The sequence below is a fragment of the Amphiprion ocellaris genome, chromosome 13 (assembly GCF_022539595.1).
Source record: "Amphiprion ocellaris isolate individual 3 ecotype Okinawa chromosome 13, ASM2253959v1, whole genome shotgun sequence".
Classification (NCBI taxonomy): Eukaryota; Metazoa; Chordata; class Actinopteri; family Pomacentridae; genus Amphiprion; species Amphiprion ocellaris.
Genome location: NC_072778.1, coordinates 6,176,652 through 6,194,959, shown reverse-complemented (window position 1 = coordinate 6,194,959; position 18,308 = coordinate 6,176,652). Strand labels below are relative to the sequence as shown.

At 41.1% G+C, this 18,308-nt stretch overlaps 1 protein-coding gene across 1 annotated transcript in view; it reads left to right on the top strand.

The window, feature by feature from the left end:
- Window positions 1-13,035, top strand: part of fat4 (FAT atypical cadherin 4) — a 130,232-nt gene extending 117,197 nt beyond the window's left edge. Inside the window, exons 16-17 of the mRNA XM_055016349.1 lie at window positions 7,712-7,973; window positions 9,866-13,035. Of these exons, the coding sequence (XP_054872324.1) occupies window positions 7,712-7,973; window positions 9,866-11,775 (2,172 nt within the window). The 3' untranslated portion in view covers window positions 11,776-13,035. The remainder of the gene's footprint in view (window positions 1-7,711; window positions 7,974-9,865) is intronic.
- The last annotated feature ends 5,273 nt before the right edge of the window (window positions 13,036-18,308 follow it).

Below are 18,308 nucleotides of genomic sequence, written 5' to 3'. Positions count from 1 at the left end.
TCAGTATCAGAAGTGGTTTTCAACTTTCTTTGTTAACTTTCTGCTTCAACTTTAAACTAAATTTCCTTCACTAACCCAGCCCTCTGGACTTCCAGTAAGCTGTGTTCCTATTGGCTGTCCAGGTGGCTGCTTGGTGTTATCAGGAACACCTGAGCAGCTCAGTGTCTTCCTGCTTTATTTAGCTGCAGACAAACATTTCCTCTGCTTCTCACCACTGAACCGGGTTTGGCTCCGTTGCTTTAGTTGTTTCTTTAGGCGTTGGCTTGCAGCTTCCAGCAGTAAAATCGTCTTTAATGTGTTTCTTGGTGTGTTTTAGGGCTTTGTACTGGATAGTTGTCTTGGTAAATGTGGTTCTTTAGCCACAGTTAGCACATGGTGCTAATGTGTGCAGTGATTAGTGGATTTGGTGCAGCTGAGTTGTGTCTTTATCTTGGCTGTAGTGAGTCTTTAGAGGTTTTTGGTCAGACACATTCTGTATTCTTGTGTTGTCCAGAAGGTAAGAGTTCCTGTCCTGATTCTCTGTTCTCAGAGGTTCTCTGGTAGGCTGCAGGAGACTTTAGCGTTTGGGTTGTGCTAGTTTGGTTTTTGTATGGTTTCATTTGGACGACTATCTTGAGGCCCCTCCATGTGGTTTAGTGAGGTTTTCTGGAACAGTTCTACAAAGCAACCTGCAGCAGAAGAGACTTTGAGAGTTTTTAGGAAGTTCTGGAGACCAGACTTTAGAGCAGCAGAAACATTTGTCAGCAGTTTGAGCAGGAGAAGGTGATCTTCAGAGTAGAAATGAGACGGAAACCTTCTTGACCCGTGTGGTGAGGTCCTGTACCAAGAGTTTGAGCAGGTTGTGAAGAGTCTGTAGTTCTTTGGTCTGAAAGCACAAGAAGAGTCGACTCATTAAAGGAAAAAACAGGAGATATTGTTGCTTCTTCTGTCACTCTGCAGTTTTCTTAGACTGAATATCAAGTTTAGATTTTAAATGATTTACCATGTGAGCCCAAGAAGACTTCAATAAACTCCCTCCATCCCCTGGCCACAACACATTTTATTGTGATGTTAATTTTTTTTTTTTTAAATATGTTTTTGAGTTTTAATCATAGTTTCAGCATAGTTTTTTGTCTTTGCTTGTTTAGTTTTGTCATCTGTGTGAAAGGTGCTAAATAAATAAAGTTGAATTGATAAACTGAATAATTGACTAACTCATGATTGTGACAACAGAAGTATTGTCATTGTGATTTAAGGGTTTGTTTCATTTTTAAGGTTGGGGTTAAAATCTTGACAGAAAAAAAAGATTAAAGAAATAAACTACATTTAAAAAAAACAATGAAATCAAAGGAAAACCATTTAATACAATAAAACCTTTAAAAAGAAAGTTAAACATTAAATACAATTAAATTATATTAAACAGACAAAATATTTAATTAGATAATTAAACAGAAGATACAAAACATGCAATTATGAAATTAAACATTTTTTAAATTGAACATTAAAGATGAAATATTATAGAAAATTAAATGTTTAAAATATACAATTAAAGAATATTAAACATTTAAAAAAATACAAAACACTAGATTATTAAACCTTTAAAAAGACAAAACATTTCATTAAAAAAATAAATGTTTAATTAAAAAATTAAATCTTAAAGACAATAAAACTTTAAATAGGAATTAAACAGAAAATACAATGAAGCATTTAAAAAGAAAATTAAACATTAAAAGATGGTAAAACATTTAAAAAGAAAAACCTTAAAGATTTAATCAAAAAATTAAACATTGGGAAAGAAAAGGAAATTTTTCAAACAAGCCGATTAAACATTTGAAAAAAACAACAAACATTAAAAAGACAAAACATTTCGAAATCAAATCAGACGTTAGAAAAGAATAAAAGGTGAGAAAAGAGCAAAACTAAACATTTAAGAAGAATCAAACTAAAGACAAAACATTTGAAAAGACACCAGTTAGACTTTAGAAGGTCAAATTAAACAAAAGAGACAAAACGATGAAAAAGAGCAAAAACAGATAAAGATCTTATAGTGTTTTCTCGTCTGAAATGAAAACATCAAGTTGTTTCTTCAAACATTTCCTCTTTCTATGTTCTTGGTTTGATTTTAGACAGATTTACTAAGAACTCATTTCAGAAAACTGCTTTCCAGATAAAGTCTACTGGTAGTTGAAGCCATCGATCAAACTAATGTTACCTTCTGATCTCCATAAACTTTACTGTTCAGTGAAGAGAATCAAAGTTGAGGATTTCTAAAAAACCCACAGGTGAAGGTCTGAGAAGAACTCAGATGGATGGTCAAAATGTGACATCAAGACTCATGGTCACAAGTTTTAAGGCTTCTGTTAACCATAAAGTTCAAACTAACAGAGAAGTACTGAGAAACTTTTAAAATTTCATTCCTCAGACTGTCTGAAGGTTCAAGCTAACAGAGAACTACTCAAGAACTTTTAGGTTTTCAGTCCTCAGACTGTCGAAAGGTTCAAACTAACAGAGAAGTACTGAGAAACTTTTAAAACTTCAGTCCTCAGACTGTCTGAAGGTTCAAACTAACAGAGAACTACTCAGGAACTTAGAAGATTTCAGTCCTTGGACTGTCTGAAGGTTCAAACTAACAGAGAACTACTGTGGGACTTCAAAAATTTCAGTCCTCAGACTGTCTGAAGGTTCAAACTAACAGAGAACTACTGTGGGACTTAGAAAATTTCAGTCCTCAGACTGTGTGAAAGCTCAGGTCCTGAGGACTCGGGAGGTGTGGAGGCTTGGAAAGTCTTGGAACTGAGGGTTCCACCCTCCAGCACAAAGGCTGAAGTCCAACCTCCTGAGAAAAACGGTCGAGTCGAGACCCGAGTAAAAAAAAAACTCGAAAACGACAAAAAATAGATGATAAATGCGCAAAAAAAAGAAGAATTAGTATCTGAGCAAGTAGCTCAGGGGGATAAGAGGAGAGACTACAGAGTGGAAGGTCGCAGGTTCAAGACCCGCCACTGGCAGTTTTCTTTGTTCGTCTTTGTCAGGATTTTCAAAAACTTTAAGAAGGGTCTGGTCTTGAACCAGCGACCTGCAGCTCCACAGGCAAATCCTTAACTCACTGAGCTACAGATCAGATAAAAAGAAATAAATTCGTCGTCCCTTTGGCATCGTAGTTCCTGAAGTGACCACATGGGCGGAGCCAAGGCGGAGTCTGGGTGGAGCCAGGGCGGAGAGTAGGTGGGGAGGTGGGTGGCGGCCTCCCCCCTCTACTCCCCCACCTCCTCCCCACCACCCACCACACCTTCCCCCGCCCCACGAGTTCTTCGAGTCTCCACGAGTTCTTCGAGTTTCCACAGGTTTTCCCGAGTTTCTGGAGTTTCCACCAGGTCAGAGGCAGAACAACTTGTCATGAAGAGGTGTTGAAGTCGGCCAGAATGGACTGACTTTTTACAGCAACTAGAAGGAAGACCACTAGAAGAGCAGGTCTTTAACCACCATCCATAAAATCCATGTAGTCGGCTCCAGAGAAATGAACTTTTATCGACTTCCATCCACGTTCAACTTCATATCTTTACTCTGACATTTTTAGCACCACAAACCTTTAGTATCACACTTTATTATCATTTATCAGGACTTTAATGGAATCCAGCAGCAGATTTAGTTTTTGTCGACAAACTTTATTCTTGTCGTCGTGGGACTGCAGTATTTAAAACTGTTCCATTTGACCTCATGTTTATTAGTTTTACTGGAGAAACTTATTTTAGTTGTCCATTAGTCTCTTAAAAAACAAATAATAAATTGGATTAGTCAAGAGCTTTAAATTTCTTACTTTGTCATATTTTTAAAAAATACAAAAAATATAAAAATAAAGCGTCTTGAGACAATTTGACCTGTTATATGAATAAAATTGAATTCAAATTGTATGTATCTTGTAATGTTGGAGTACTTCAGCCATATATGTTGGAAAACACATTTTCTTTGTCCATTAATCTGTTGATTGTTTTCTCCACTAATTAATTTCTTGTTTTGGTTTATAAAATGTCAAACCCAAACATATTCACTTTAAGTCATAAAAAACAAAAAGATTTGCATTCACGATGCAGGAATCAGGCAGTTTTTCACTTTTTATCTTAGTTTATTCAGAAAGATAGTTGATAATGTGTGAATTGTTGCAGCTTGTGAGCCGTAAAGTTTTAATCTTTGGGGCCGAGTGTCAGAAAACATTTAGAAACCAACATCAACAAAACACTCAACAAAGATTTGAACATCATTAAAGGGAAATCCAACTTTTGCATGATAATGTCTAATGAAAGGGCATTTATTTCCAACGTAAATGTGTGATATTCATCCTCTGGAGCTTTCTCTTCACATCGTCTTCCACCTGGACTGCTTTGGTCGGGAGCATGTGCAACAAACATTTGAAAAACTGCACTTTAACATCAATGAATGACACTGAAGTTTAATCTCTACATAAATGAGACTGAGTCTGGATGTGCTGCTCTTTCATTAAGTCCTAAGTTTAGGGAAAGTTCAAACAAAAGAGGACAGTTCAGGTAAGACTTGAGAATGAGCTTATTTTGAACAAACATCTCAGACTTTCTGAGCTTCAGCACCTCTAGCAAGATATTTTAACAACAAGCAACTCAAGAGATCCAGAAGTTGGAGAGAGTTAGCTTTAGCTGAACCAAAGAACATGTGGGACGCTAACCTAGCAAACATTTCAGACTTTCCTCTGTGAATTCTGGGAAATAATTTCCTATTTAATGACAGAGCTACACATCTTAACTCAGTCTCATTAAAACAGACTCTAATTCAGTGTCATTCATCCATATTAAAGTGCACTTACCCAAAATGTTTGTTGCATGAGCTCCAACAAAACCTGTCCAGGTAGAAGGCCACTTTGACAAACAGGAAGTGGAAGATTCCAAGCAGATTTATAGAAGGGGGAACGGGACTATACTAAGTGTGGTCGAGTATAGAGGGGTGTTTTGTGGGTTTTTAAGGCTGATAATGATTATTAGTGAGACATTTGGAGTATATTCATTTGCAGTAAATGAAAGTATTTAAAATCTTGGAGTTAAACTCAGAAGAGCACAAATTCTAACAGAAAACTTTGTTGATACGTTTTTGTTTTGTTTACCCTCACATGTGTTGTTGTAAACTTACTCTTCAAATAAATACTCGTCTCACCCTCTGGAAACTAGTGTTTGGACTGTTTTTGTGTTGCTCCTCACCTACTTCAGACAGCCGGGATAAAACAACGTTTTGTGGACTAAAGGCTTTTCTATGACATTTTTAGAGCGACATGCTAAATTATGACGTTTATGTGATACTTTAGACAACATACTAAACTATGACATTTTTGTGATATTTTGGACGACATACTAAACTATGACATTTTTGTCACATTTTGGACGACATCCGATGGCGATTTTTTGGGTCCTTTTGTTGATTTTATTCAACAGGTAAGTGAAGAGGAAGAAAGGGAAGCCTGCCTTGAAGAGCCATGACCTGGAATTGAACCTGCGTCTCTGACACGGTCCCGTTTATGAGTCACCCTCTCAACCAGTTGAGCTACCTAGGCACCTTTTTTGACGTGTTGGACGAAATACTAAACTATGACGTTTTTGTCACATTTTGGACAACATACTAAACTATGACGTTTTTGTGATATTTTGAATGACATACTAAACTATGATGTTTTTGTCACATTTAGGACGACATCCTATGGCATTTTTTTTGGGTCCTTTTCTTGGTTTCAATCAATAAATAATTGAAAAGGAGGTCAGGAAAGCCTCCAGTAAAGGGCCCTGAGCTGGAATTAAATCGGTGTCTCTGATGCAGTCCTGTTCATGAATTCCCCTCTCAACCAGTTGAGCTACCTAGGCAACTTTTTTCCACAACAACATACTAAACTCTGACTTTTTTTAAAATAATTTTTGGACAACATACTAGACTATGACATTTTGGTCGGCATACTAAACTATGATGTTTTGGTCACATTTTGGACGACATACTAAACAATGACATTTTGGTCACATTTAGGACAACATCCTATGGTGTTTTTTTGGGTCCTGTTGTTGGTTTTATTCAATAGGTAATTGAAGAGGAAGACAGGAAAGCTTGCAGTAAAGGGCCATGACTTGGAATTGAACCTGCATCTCTGACACAGTCGTGTTTATGAGTCCCCCTCTCAACTAGTTGAGCTACCTGGGCACCTTCTTTTCCACGTGTTAGACAACATACTAAACTCTGACTTTTTTTTATACATTTTGGACAACATACTAAACTATGACATTTCGGTCAAATTTTGGACGACATACTAAATTACTTGAAAAGCACTCAGAGAGCGCAGTACTCCTCCAAGGCTACTCAGTTGACCTATCATTTTTGACGGATGAAATATTTAATTAAAAATACCTTGTGCTGAGAACAGGCATGTGTTATACATGTGCATGTTATGTATGGATACCGAATTGCGTGTAAATTACTCTTATAAGGGTCTGTTGATCAGTTCATCACTTTTGGCAAGCCTTTGCTAGTGTTAAAATCACCGTTCACTCCATGCTTTGTTTTGAAGGCATAGTTTTAATGTTACAGGCTTTTATTTTGTCATCATTCCAGCGGCACAGGAAGTCTTTATCTAAGAAGCGGTTTCTTGACATGACGAAGACGCTGCCGAAAGTCCGAAGATTCACATAAAGATGAAAGAAAACGTTTCCACGATGTTGCTGTCTCCAAAAGGATGTGTCTAAACTTAGAAGCAGCTAGCTGGAATGGAGACAAGGTCTTACGGTGTTTCCAGAAAGGAGTGAAGGACAGAAAGGTGAATTTGTGTTCAAAATAAGGCTGACAAACATAAATAAAGGCTTTGTGAAACATCAGGAGCTTCACCATTGTCTGGCTGGGGTTTGCTACATCACGTGACCTAAATATGTAGCAGGCGGCGGGAATTGATGGGACTCAGAAACACCCCACAGTTTAATCAATGATTCCTTGTATGATTTCCAACTGATAAATCACAGTCAATTTGTAGTAGGATCGCAATCATGTGATCGTCAGCAGGTAACTGACACAGTGTTCACTTGTCATGGTAACAGCAAAGCCGTGCAGGCAGCTATATCTCGCAATGGGAAATCCTTAACAAAGCCGTGGATCCAGACTACAAGCCGCATCACTGCGAAAATTTAATGAGGTGGTCCTTGTGTCATTTCTGACTTCCCCTGAAAATTTCATCCAAATCCGTTGGTCCATTTTTGAGTAATGTTGCACACGGCAGATGGACAGACAGACAGATGGATTCACAGACAAACGTATGCCGATCGTCACATAACTCCACCACGTTCCTTGGCAGAGTAAAGATAACACATTCACATGGTTAAAATGTCATTGAAAGGACTGTCAGTGCAGACAGGCTTGGTCTTAAGGTTGAGATAAGATAATGAGTCTCAAACAAAAGTGAGTCACCAGTAAAATCTTACCAAGGTCTGGCACAGCATGGGCTCTTAAACATGTTTACTACATTCTTACTTTAAAAAACAAAAAAGAAAGTGTGATTTTGAGTGTTTTGGTTGGATAACACCAAGGTTTTTCATATATTTGTACGTCGAGTCAAGGATACTGTTGTTTGTCTCTTTCACTCAGGTAAACAAGCTTTTACAGGAGCCACCAAAAAGCACCTCACATGTACTTAGAGTTTACTGTCAGCACTTAACCAAATCTTCATCTCTGTTTCCTCTCTCAGCTGAGGAACGGCAACGTCCACTACATCTCAGATGCCGGCGTCGGGGGGAAGGTGGAGCGGACCGTGGGAGACTCAGTGCTGTCGGACGGCCAGTGGCACACTCTCCACATGGTCAAGAATGGCTCGGCCACTGTGGTCCAAGTGGACAGCAGCCACCCCAGAGTCATCCAACACCCCACCCAGGACTTTGGAGGTCTCAGTGTTGTAACCTTCTCCCTGGGAGGGATCCCGCCTGGCCCTGCTCAGCAGAAAACTGGAGCAGGTGAGGCTCAACGGTGCATTTATGGTGTTTGGATTGGGGAGGAACAAGACCGCAGGTTATCAAGTCAAGTAATTTCTGTATATTAACCTAATCTTCTGAGACTGGAAGATTGTCAGTTTGACCAGAATAAAACTGGATGGGAAAAATAAAAGAGCAGAGCCGCCCCTTCTTCATTTCCAGCATTTAAGAGGAGAAGTTCTTTCAGTGTCTCAAAAAATTGTATATTTTGTGGACATTGTGCACATAATGCCATTTTTCAATGCAGTTTCTATTCAGAGTTCCTAATGTATGTGGTGGGACCAGGACTTGCTTACTGCTAGTCTGCCATAAAGAATATCATTACTATAAGTTTCATCAGACAGTTTTAGCATCTCATGATGATCTAAATGCTGTCTCAGAGGCTTTTCTACCCTTTTAAGATATTTCTTAAGGAAACACTGGATTTTAGTCAGGTTTTGACAAGAAATTTTTCATATTTACAGTCAAAAGTCTCATTTTAGATATTTCCTCTTACAAAACTAACTCTGACAGTGAAAGCCTTGGTGAAAGTGCACTATATTTACATATACGCCTGTTAAAGTACATGCGTATTTATGTGCTGTGTCAAACACACACACACTCACACTCACCCACTCTTTGCCCACTGTAAATTACTAATACAGCAGTATTATGGAAACCTCTTCTGCATACTAAAAATGTGTGCACATACAGTAGATGTATGTGACACAGCACTCATGAGCTTGTGAGCCCTTATAAATCCACTACAGACTTTTTTTTCCCCCTGAAATGAATTAATAGTCTGCTGCTTGAACTGCTGACCATATTTGGTGGCCGTCCAAGACGACTCAGAGGAACTGGCCTGAAATCTGTCTCTGTCTGACACTGCTGAGATTTACCTGCTATGAATTTACAGTAGTTGAATAAATATTTCTTTATCAGAGTATCATTTATGGACAAAAGTAACTAATATTAATTTAATTTGACTTTGTCTTGGAGCACCTGGAGACTTTCATCTTATTTCCATTGACTAGATTCTTAGATTTAAATCACAGATCAGATGTCCTTGAGCGTGAGCTGACAACAGTTTGGAAAAGGTGAAAGGGAGGGATTTCAAAAGGACGTGGTGCAACACAGTAAATTTCAGAATTTCAGGGGAGGGAAAAACTAACCTAATACTATGTACTAATATGGTAAAAATGAGCAATTTGAATGATTTGTTGACCTCTTTTACACAGGGACTGGGGCATATTTCAAAACAAACATATCCTCAGCACGCAGATCTGTGGCAGACTGCCTGCTAACCAGCCCTTACCTCAGTGTGTGTCTGAACATTCGTGTTCTGTTGTGTACTCACTTTTCAAGAGCTAATGAAAAGACACAAATGGATTTAATCTGCACTGGGATAAATTCAATAAAAACCTATTTACATCGGTGAGGCAGTGCTGTTAGGCAATACACAAAGCAACAGACTGAATTAGACACAGAGACGTTCATCCAACCCAGATGCATGTCTTGAAGCTATAATGGCTCTGACGATGGATTCTCTTAGAAAATATTTCATATTTCTTCTCTGAAATTGGCCAGTGATTGATTCAGCCCATTTTTCAAGTATGTTTTTTTTAGGAGGAGCTTTGCACAAGTAAAATTCACTTTTTTGTGTGTCCTAAGCTTGAACCAATTACCCATCTAAACAAAATTCCTTTAGCTCTAATTATAGCTCCCAGTTCCTGCTATTTATGAGGAAACGATCCAGCATCAGCAGACATTTTGAAAAAACATTAACCTGGTGGCAATTGGAAATGATTCCCCTCCAGGCCACTGTTATGTCCTTGTTAGCTGCTGTTGGCTGTTTCTTGTTATCTGAACCAGCTTTCTCTTCCATTTATCGGCAGGTTTCGATGGCTGCTTGGCGTACGTGAAGTACAACGGGGAGAGCCTGCCATTCACTGGAGAGCACAGCCTCGTCACCTTAACTAAAACCAGCTCATCTGTGAAAATTGGCTGCAGAGGTCCCAACCTGTGTGAGAGCAATCCATGCTGGGATGGCCTGATGTGTGTCAACCAGTGGTATACATACCAGTGTGTCCCGCCAGGCGACTGTGCTTCTAATCCCTGCCAGAACCATGGCAGCTGTGTGCCGGACCCCCGTTCGGGTTTCACTTGTGTGTGCTCTGAGTTCTACACAGGCAATACTTGTGAGACTTTAGTGGCCTGTCTGGGCGTCCAGTGTCCTCAGGGTACTGTCTGCAACACAGCCAATAATGGAGGATTTGTCTGCAGCCCAAGCCCTACAACAGAGACAATGGTCCTCCCCATCTGGGCTGTGCCGGCTATTGTCGGCAGCTGTGCCACCGTCCTCGCCCTGGTGGTGCTCAGCCTGATCCTGTGCAACCATTGCAAGGACCGCAACAAGACCAAAGTGCCAAAGGAACCCAAGGAAAAGAAACCCAAGGAGAAGAAGAGGAAGAAAAAGAAGAAGGGCAGCGAGAACGTAGCGTTTGACGACCCGGATAACATCCCTCCATATGGAGATGACATGACGGTACGGAAACAACCAGAGGGGAACCCCAAACCAGACATCATTGAGAGGGAGAACCCTTATCTGATCTATGATGAAACAGACATTCCCCACAACAATGAGACCGTCCCCAGTGCTCCCTGCGCCCCCTGCAATGGTCCAGAGGCAGATATTGAACATTATGATATAGATAATGCCAGCAGTATCGCTCCTTCAGATGCGGACATCATCCAGCACTACAAGCAGTTCCGCAGCCACACTCCCAAGTTCTCCATCCAGAGACACAGCCCGCTGGGCTTCGCCAGACAGTCCCCTTTACCCCTTGGAGCAACAAGCTACACCTACCAGCCTCAGTATACCCAGGCACTGAGGTCCACTCCGCTGAGCCACTCCCACTCAGCCTGCCCCACCCCAAACCCTCTCTCCAGACACTCCCCAGCCCCGTTCACCAAGCCCTCCTCCTTTTACCGAAACACTCCCACCAGAGAGCTCAACTTGGCTCGTCGGGAGGGCAGCCCACTGGACCTGCACAATGATATGTGCCAACCACCACCTATGTTCAACTACGCCACCCGGCTGGGGAGGCGCAGCAAGAGTCCACAGACCATGGCCAGCCACGGCCACACCTCCAGGCCCGGTAGTCGGCTGAAGCAGCCGATTGAGCAGATCCCCCTGGAGACGGGGCCTCCTGTGGGGCTGTCCATTGAGGAGGTGGAGCGGCTGAACACTCCACGTCCACGCAACCCCAGCATCTGCAGCGCCGACCACGGGCGCTCCAGCTCAGAAGAGGACTGCCGCAGGCCACTGTCGAGGGTCCGTAACCCCGCTGATGGCATCCCTGCTCCAGAGTCTTCTTCAGAAAGTGACTCACATGACTCCTTCACCTGCTCGGAGATGGAGTACGACCGGGAGAAGCCCGTGTCTTACAGCTCCCGGGTTCCGAAGCTCTCACAAGTCAACGAGTCAGATGCTGATGATGAGGACTATGGAGGGAGGCTCAAGCAGAGGCGGTACTCAAGTCGGAGGGCAGAAGGAGGGCCTGGCATTGCCCAGATGCCCCCTACTGAGCAGCACTACACCCTACCCCACAAACTGGGCCAGCAAGCCGGGGGCTTCAACTGGGACAATCTGTTGAACTGGGGCCCCGGCTTCGGACATTATGTAGATGTGTTCAAGGACTTAGCCTTGCTTCCCGAGAACGCGGCAGCAAAAGACATTGAGATGAACAGTGGGGATGGCTCAGTGACCATTCTAAATGAAGGAGAAGCTGAGCAATATGTATGAGACTATTTATTACAATGATGTACAATATGGTGATGTTCTCTGTTTAAAAAAAAAGAAGGAAGACTGTATATTTCAAGAGAAGATTGGAATTCATGTTTTTTACATTACTCAAAATAATAAGACGACTTTTAAATGCAGTAAGGCAGAAAACTGGCACCTGTAACGTGACATATTTTGTCATGAGTCACCTTGGAATAGTTTACCAGTCTTTTCTAGGTTCAAACTGTACAATCGTGCATTCATCTCTCTGAGGCCTCATTACAGCGTATCCATTGACACTCAAAAAAAGGAATCCATGTCTGAATTCAATTTAGTGACTGCAAAGCTCCGTTCATATTATCTTGATCAAACATTTCTGTTCTCTATTACCAATATTGCCTCTCCTTTCCAAAAACTTCTGTCACATTCACAGCTGAGAGATAAGAGGGTAGATAGTATTAACACTCACAGGAAGAGAATTCCAGCAGGCCACAGAGTAAAAGAAAACTCCCGGTCTCTGTCTTTTTAGGGGTCAATTTTTAATTTAGTTAAAAGGAAGCATGTGTGTTTGATCAGACTGCACCTGTAGGTGACGGGACACGGCCCTCAGTGTGAAAGTAAGTGCACCGTTTAGCTCACACGGTATTGCAGACCCCACCAATATTCTGATCCCTTTCTGTCTGCGTGTTTTCTCACAGAAGACTGGCTAAACGCTCCAAGAGTGAGATTTAATCAAGTCCCCCTGCCTTACAGACATTTGAGGATTTCAGTACAGGAGAAAAACTTTTCCTCTTCTGCTTCTCTGGCCTGAGTTCAGGAGAAGAGGAGGTTTTTTTGGGGGCGGATAGTTGTTTGTCACAAAACCACGTTCTCTGACCAGCCAAGTGTTTTCCGGGCAACGATGATGATGATGTTTGGATCCTGTAAACATGACCCCAACTAAAACACTATGAACTTGTGTACATTTTTTTAATCCGTGAGAAATCATGGAGTCATTTGTCACATTGTTGGTGTCTTTGTTCATTATTTTGACATGTATAGTTTCTACATTTTGTACTGTTTATTAACTTAAATTACTTAAGCTGTGTTTTTATGGATATTTTCATATGCTGAAATGTATGTTCTTACTTTCGGGGAAAGTAAGATTGAAGACTTATTTTTTACATTTGTTACATATGTAACATCAGTATTTTCCACTTTTGATAAAACTATAACATGCTGTATGCTTTGTACCTGTAAAAAGCCAATAACAGAATAAAAAAAAGTATTTATTTAAAAGTGCTTCTTCTTTGTTTCTTTCTTTCTTTCCTGCGGGGATAAGCAGCTCATTTAGATGTATGTAAGCGTTGGCAGTTTTTAAAAATAGTCGCCTTCAAGCTCCAATTCCATCCTTTCCCAGATCATTTGGGTGGTAAGTTATTCTGTGTTTAGGCCTCACTTTGTGCAGTCTTTAAATAATACCAAGTCTCAACAAAACGTTTAAAAAGGCATCTCAGGACCCGAATGAAACCGAGCCACCTCGCTCACGGCCAAACAAAACATCAAGCGGACTCCGCGACGCAGGGCCCTATATTGTTTTCAACAATTATTTACATCTGGCTTATTGAGCAGAACCACTTTTTTCAGTCACAGCTCAGTGATTCAGCTTGCAACATGCTTATCTTCTCCATCATCGAGGGGAGAGAGGCCACAAGAGAAAACGCGGGGAGCCGTGAACCGAGCGAAGAGTGACAGCCTGAGTCTGGGTAAATTACTATGAGGGGCTGGGTCCTGCGGAGAGCTCTGTTGACCGAAGCCTCTTTGGGAAGGCTGCACCACTCTGATGCTGAGACAATAATAACACTCACAATGATAATGAGAGCCTGGGTGGGTGGCACGGCAAGTAAATAGGAGATGAATTCAAATAAACCTCACAGCGTCCTCTCTGGTCTGAAAGATATCAAGCAGCTTCAGGAGCGAAGCCCCCTCCTCTGCTCTATAGGTGAGCTTGTATACACAAAGGGCACATTGTTCGACAGTGTGGTAGGATGTAAAACACTCATGAGGACTGACATGAATCTGTCTTCCTGATTTTCTTGGGGGCAGGGTGATGGTGGGGGTAGTTTGGGGGGTATTCCCTTTTTTTGTTTCCACAAGTGCTGTTCTTGGATATTTTCCAGATGGCTGCTTGACTCAACCGAATGGCAGAGGAGCTTATGATGTGTTTAAGGATTAATTGCAGCATATATCCTACGTGCGAACATTGCATGTTACCTTATAGGACATGGCTCTTAAGAAAATACAGCATATGTTATTCCTGTCAACTGAAAGTCTGTTATTTCAGTAAGCAATAATGAGCTATTTGTGTTCATAATGACACAATAATACAACAAGGACCATGGTTACAGTGTTGGAAAGCAATATAGCAAAATTATCCTGTGAATATATATATATGTGAAGTTCGGATTGAAACAAAGTGATTTCCAAGAGTGCGTTGCCAACAAGTCAGCAGTAATGTGTTTAGCAGGTCTCCATATTAGCTTATTCATCTTGAATGAAGGTGCGAAAGAGGCAGCGCTGGATTTCCCATGGAGGAGTGCTGACTCTTTTTTTCTTCTTCTCTGAATTCACAAATGTCATCAAAACATAATTCACATTAAGATGATTTCCATGTTGACTTAAGAGTTTCCCCAGTATTTATAAAAGGCCGTGGCACCGAGCTGCGAGCGACGCTCTTGAAGCGGGGGAGTTCCTCTGCCAAAAAGCCTTGTTTATAAAGATTGATTATTCTGAGCCTCGGTGTCCTCGTATGGCTACAGCGTCTCCCCGTGTTTGTCCTAAATGGCTCATAATTCGAAGCACATTCACTGCTGGATCGAAACAAACACATTCCGCTCCTCCTCTCATTGGTTGGTGCAAATGGATGTTTGGTTTGCCTGTAAACGTGCATGCATGCTCAGCAGATAAGAAGGGAGAACATCATCGCAACATCAAAACAAGCTTCAGATAATATATACTAGAATCTGCTGCAAAATATCCATATTGAGTGAATTATCAAAACATGTTCTGGCTGCAGTCCAACACACCATTCATGTAATCACCAGTTTGACTCCTGTCATTTATTTCTCCCCTCATTTCCTCCTGTCTGCCGTTAAAATCAAGACAAATCTTTAAAAACTTTACCATGTCAGGCGTGTTTATTAGTGAAAAATACTGTCTGCAAAAGAGTGTTCATTGCAGGACACAGTTCTCAACCACTAATGATGTTTTCCTTTCATAGTTCCTGTTACCTGCTGAGTTCATTTAAAAATAGTGTCTGACTAACAGAGCAAATACTCTCAACTGTAATAACAGAGGAAAGAAGCAAAACTTCCCCTTACAAAAAGCTAGAATCACTAAGTGTATGACATTCCTGCTCCATAAATCACTTCAGTTAATAACTGACAGTTTAGTTTTCACTCCAGGAAACGTCTGTTGACAAACCATCTCAACTCAAATTCCACTTTGTCTCTTGTTCTGCAGTTTTTGACTGAATCACTCAGCAGCAGATTGAGTTTGCACAGTTGTCTGGCCTGTAGACAATGAGACTTCCCCTGACCCCGAGCAGATCTGGGGCTCGTCATCCATATCAGTTTAAGGGTTTTGTTGTTGTACATATGTGGACCATGGGATGAGACTGTGTCTGATTGTAGTTGTTGTGTCAGAGTTTAATTATGGGCAACAGGATCCTCCCCCTGACCAGATACCCTCAGCAGGTTCGAATCCCGAACTGTGAAGTTCTCCTCCACGCAAAGATGGAGAGCCTAGAAACCATCATGACTCACCACCGACTTCGATGGCAGACACCTTGCTCGAATGCCAGACACCTGCCAAATCAAAAAAATCCTCTTCTCGGAGCTCACATCTGGCAAGAAACCACGGGAGGCCCCACGTCTGTGATTCAAAGATCAGCTCAAAAACACCTTGCTGAGGACTGAACTTTGTCCAACTAACAAACGCTTGATAATAATAGATAAAACTGCATAAATTGTAAAATGTGTATCAGTCTGTTAGTAATTAAATAACTAGGCAATAAAAAGCTGAAAACTTCACAGCTGCAAACTATAATCAAGAACAGTTTTTAAAAATGGTATATAAAAAAAACTGGAAAAGTGCTTCATAAAAGACAACACTAGATAGGTGAAACACAAATACCATCAAGCATGGTGGTGACAGTATTATATTCTGGGGCTGTTTTGCTGCCAGCAAGTTAATAGACTAATTTTTCAGCTTCAGTGCTTATTTTATTTACTCTAATTTTGAAAGAAAACAACAGAAACTCTTAAATTGGTAAAAATCTGACTGATGCTTCACAGTGTTGATAACAGCCACTTTCAGAGTAAAGGAGTAAATACAAACCAACGCTCATATTCAATGACAGAATCCAACAGTTTTAAGGTTTCTGTGCAACTTTTCAACTTGGCTTTTTAAAGATTGGTATTTCAAGAACGCTTTGCACAATAACTGTACTTTATATTACACATTTACACAGTACTGCCAACGTGACAAACTGTCTCTGGTACATTCAAATGTAGAAAATAGTGTCATGAAGTGAAGTTCTTGAGTGTCAATAAGTACAAAGTCAAAGAATAACAAGAAAAGAACTCAGAGTGCAGTACTCCGCCAAGGCTGCTCAGTCATTGTATAATTTCCGACGGATAAGTCCCGATAAGTCGGCAGCGGTCGATTTGTAGTAGGATCGCAATCATGTGATCAGCAGCAGACCACACTACAGTGTTCACTTGCTGTCATAGTTACAGTGACACTGTGCCGTTATCTGGCAATGATACAGAAATCTTTAACAAATCCATGGATCCAGACCATAAGCCGCATCACTGCTAAAATCTAATCACGTGGTCCTTGTTGCATTTCTGACCTTTCCTGAAAATTTCATCCAAATCTGTTAGTCAGTTTTTGAGTAATGTTGTGCACAGACAGACAAACACACCGACAAACCAACGTCGATCGTCACATAACTCAGCCGTGTTCCTTGACGGAGTGAAAATGGTTAAAGAACCCTTCGGGACATTCAAGTTCCAGGTTTCCAGTTCAGCGCCATAGATTAAAAACATAAAACCATCACACAACAACCAATAAAACACTGTTAAAGTCGCTTTTAAAGTCGTCAGGTGTTGCAGTATTGTACAGTAAACTATGTACACCCGCATCTTCAGCATCCTTAGTTTGTTTTTGTATGTTTTTGCAGCCTGATGGACAGATCATCGGCCCACATTTGGAACAGCATTGCTCCACATATCGATCTTAGGGTCTCTCTCCATTTCACATCTGCATCAAAGCTGCGAGTCTCGCCTTCGATAAGTGTTCTTTAATGCTGTGTGTAGTGCAGCCAGCGATGCCTTTCAACACACATGAAAGCTTCAGCGAGGAGCCGGAGCAGTTGGGAAATGAAAGGGAAAGATAGATAGCTTTGTGCGTGTGGTTGTGTGAGGAAGACGATGACTGTCCCATCTCTGGAAAAGCTCCTTTCCTTTGCTCAGTAAAACTCTGCGGTTTTACTCCAGCTCTGAGGGGCTGGGATTAAACGAGGCTCTGGTTGCCACCAGCTTGGGAACATTTATAGAAGTGTATGATGGATGCTAAACAGACAACATCGTCATCCTGAGACCCCTGGCTCGAGTGTCACTGCGCTGTCAGAGAGCTGCTCTGTCAGGCTCCGCAGAGGCAACACATCTGTTTCTGATCCGTGTGTCACATTCTGCTGCTTCAGCAATTTCTGAGTTTTGTTTTGTTTTCTAATTCATGAGATGCTGCTGACTTAAGTGCTGGTTAACTCACTTGTGTCTTTGGCAACCGGCAGAGCTGTTGGTCTCCATGCGCTCTTTGGATCCTCTCAGCTGCTCCAGTTTCTTTGACAAAGCACATGTTGATATTTTATACATTGACTTGAGTTAAAATCCAAAACAGGGGGGATAAATGCGGTGACCAACACAAAGGGTTAGCAGAACACGACTCTGTTGGTGGTTTGCGCCAGGCAGAAACAAAGTTATGTTTTCCACCGTATCGTGAATTACGTCAGTCGCTATGAAAATGCGCTTGTTGAAACTGTCAGAAAGTGAGGAAAGTTAAAACGCAAATGAAGATGAAAACCTTAAAATGGAAAACATCATCTGAGCAAAGTCAGCGCACTAATGAAGACCATGTGACGGAGTCGAAAGCTGCAGAATAAGCAAGCAAGTGGACTTAAAGTTCAGATGACAAAGTGGCTTCTTTTGAGTTTGATGTGCTACAGTTCTGAATATATATAAATCTAGAAGTAAAATAAGCCGAGTTTGATTGAAGCACCAACCCTGAAATGGACCTTTTGGACAGAAATCACAAATTTTGGTCTTAAGAATCCTGTGATGGTTGAACTAATGTTCCAAACCTTTTTCAGATCTGTCAGATGGACTCACCAACACCACCTCTCACGTCCAAATAAGTCCATTTAATCCCATTTAACACAGTTTATATTGTGACATCTATCCATTACTTTTAGCTAATAATGAACCTATTTATTATCAATGGTAGCTAGCCAT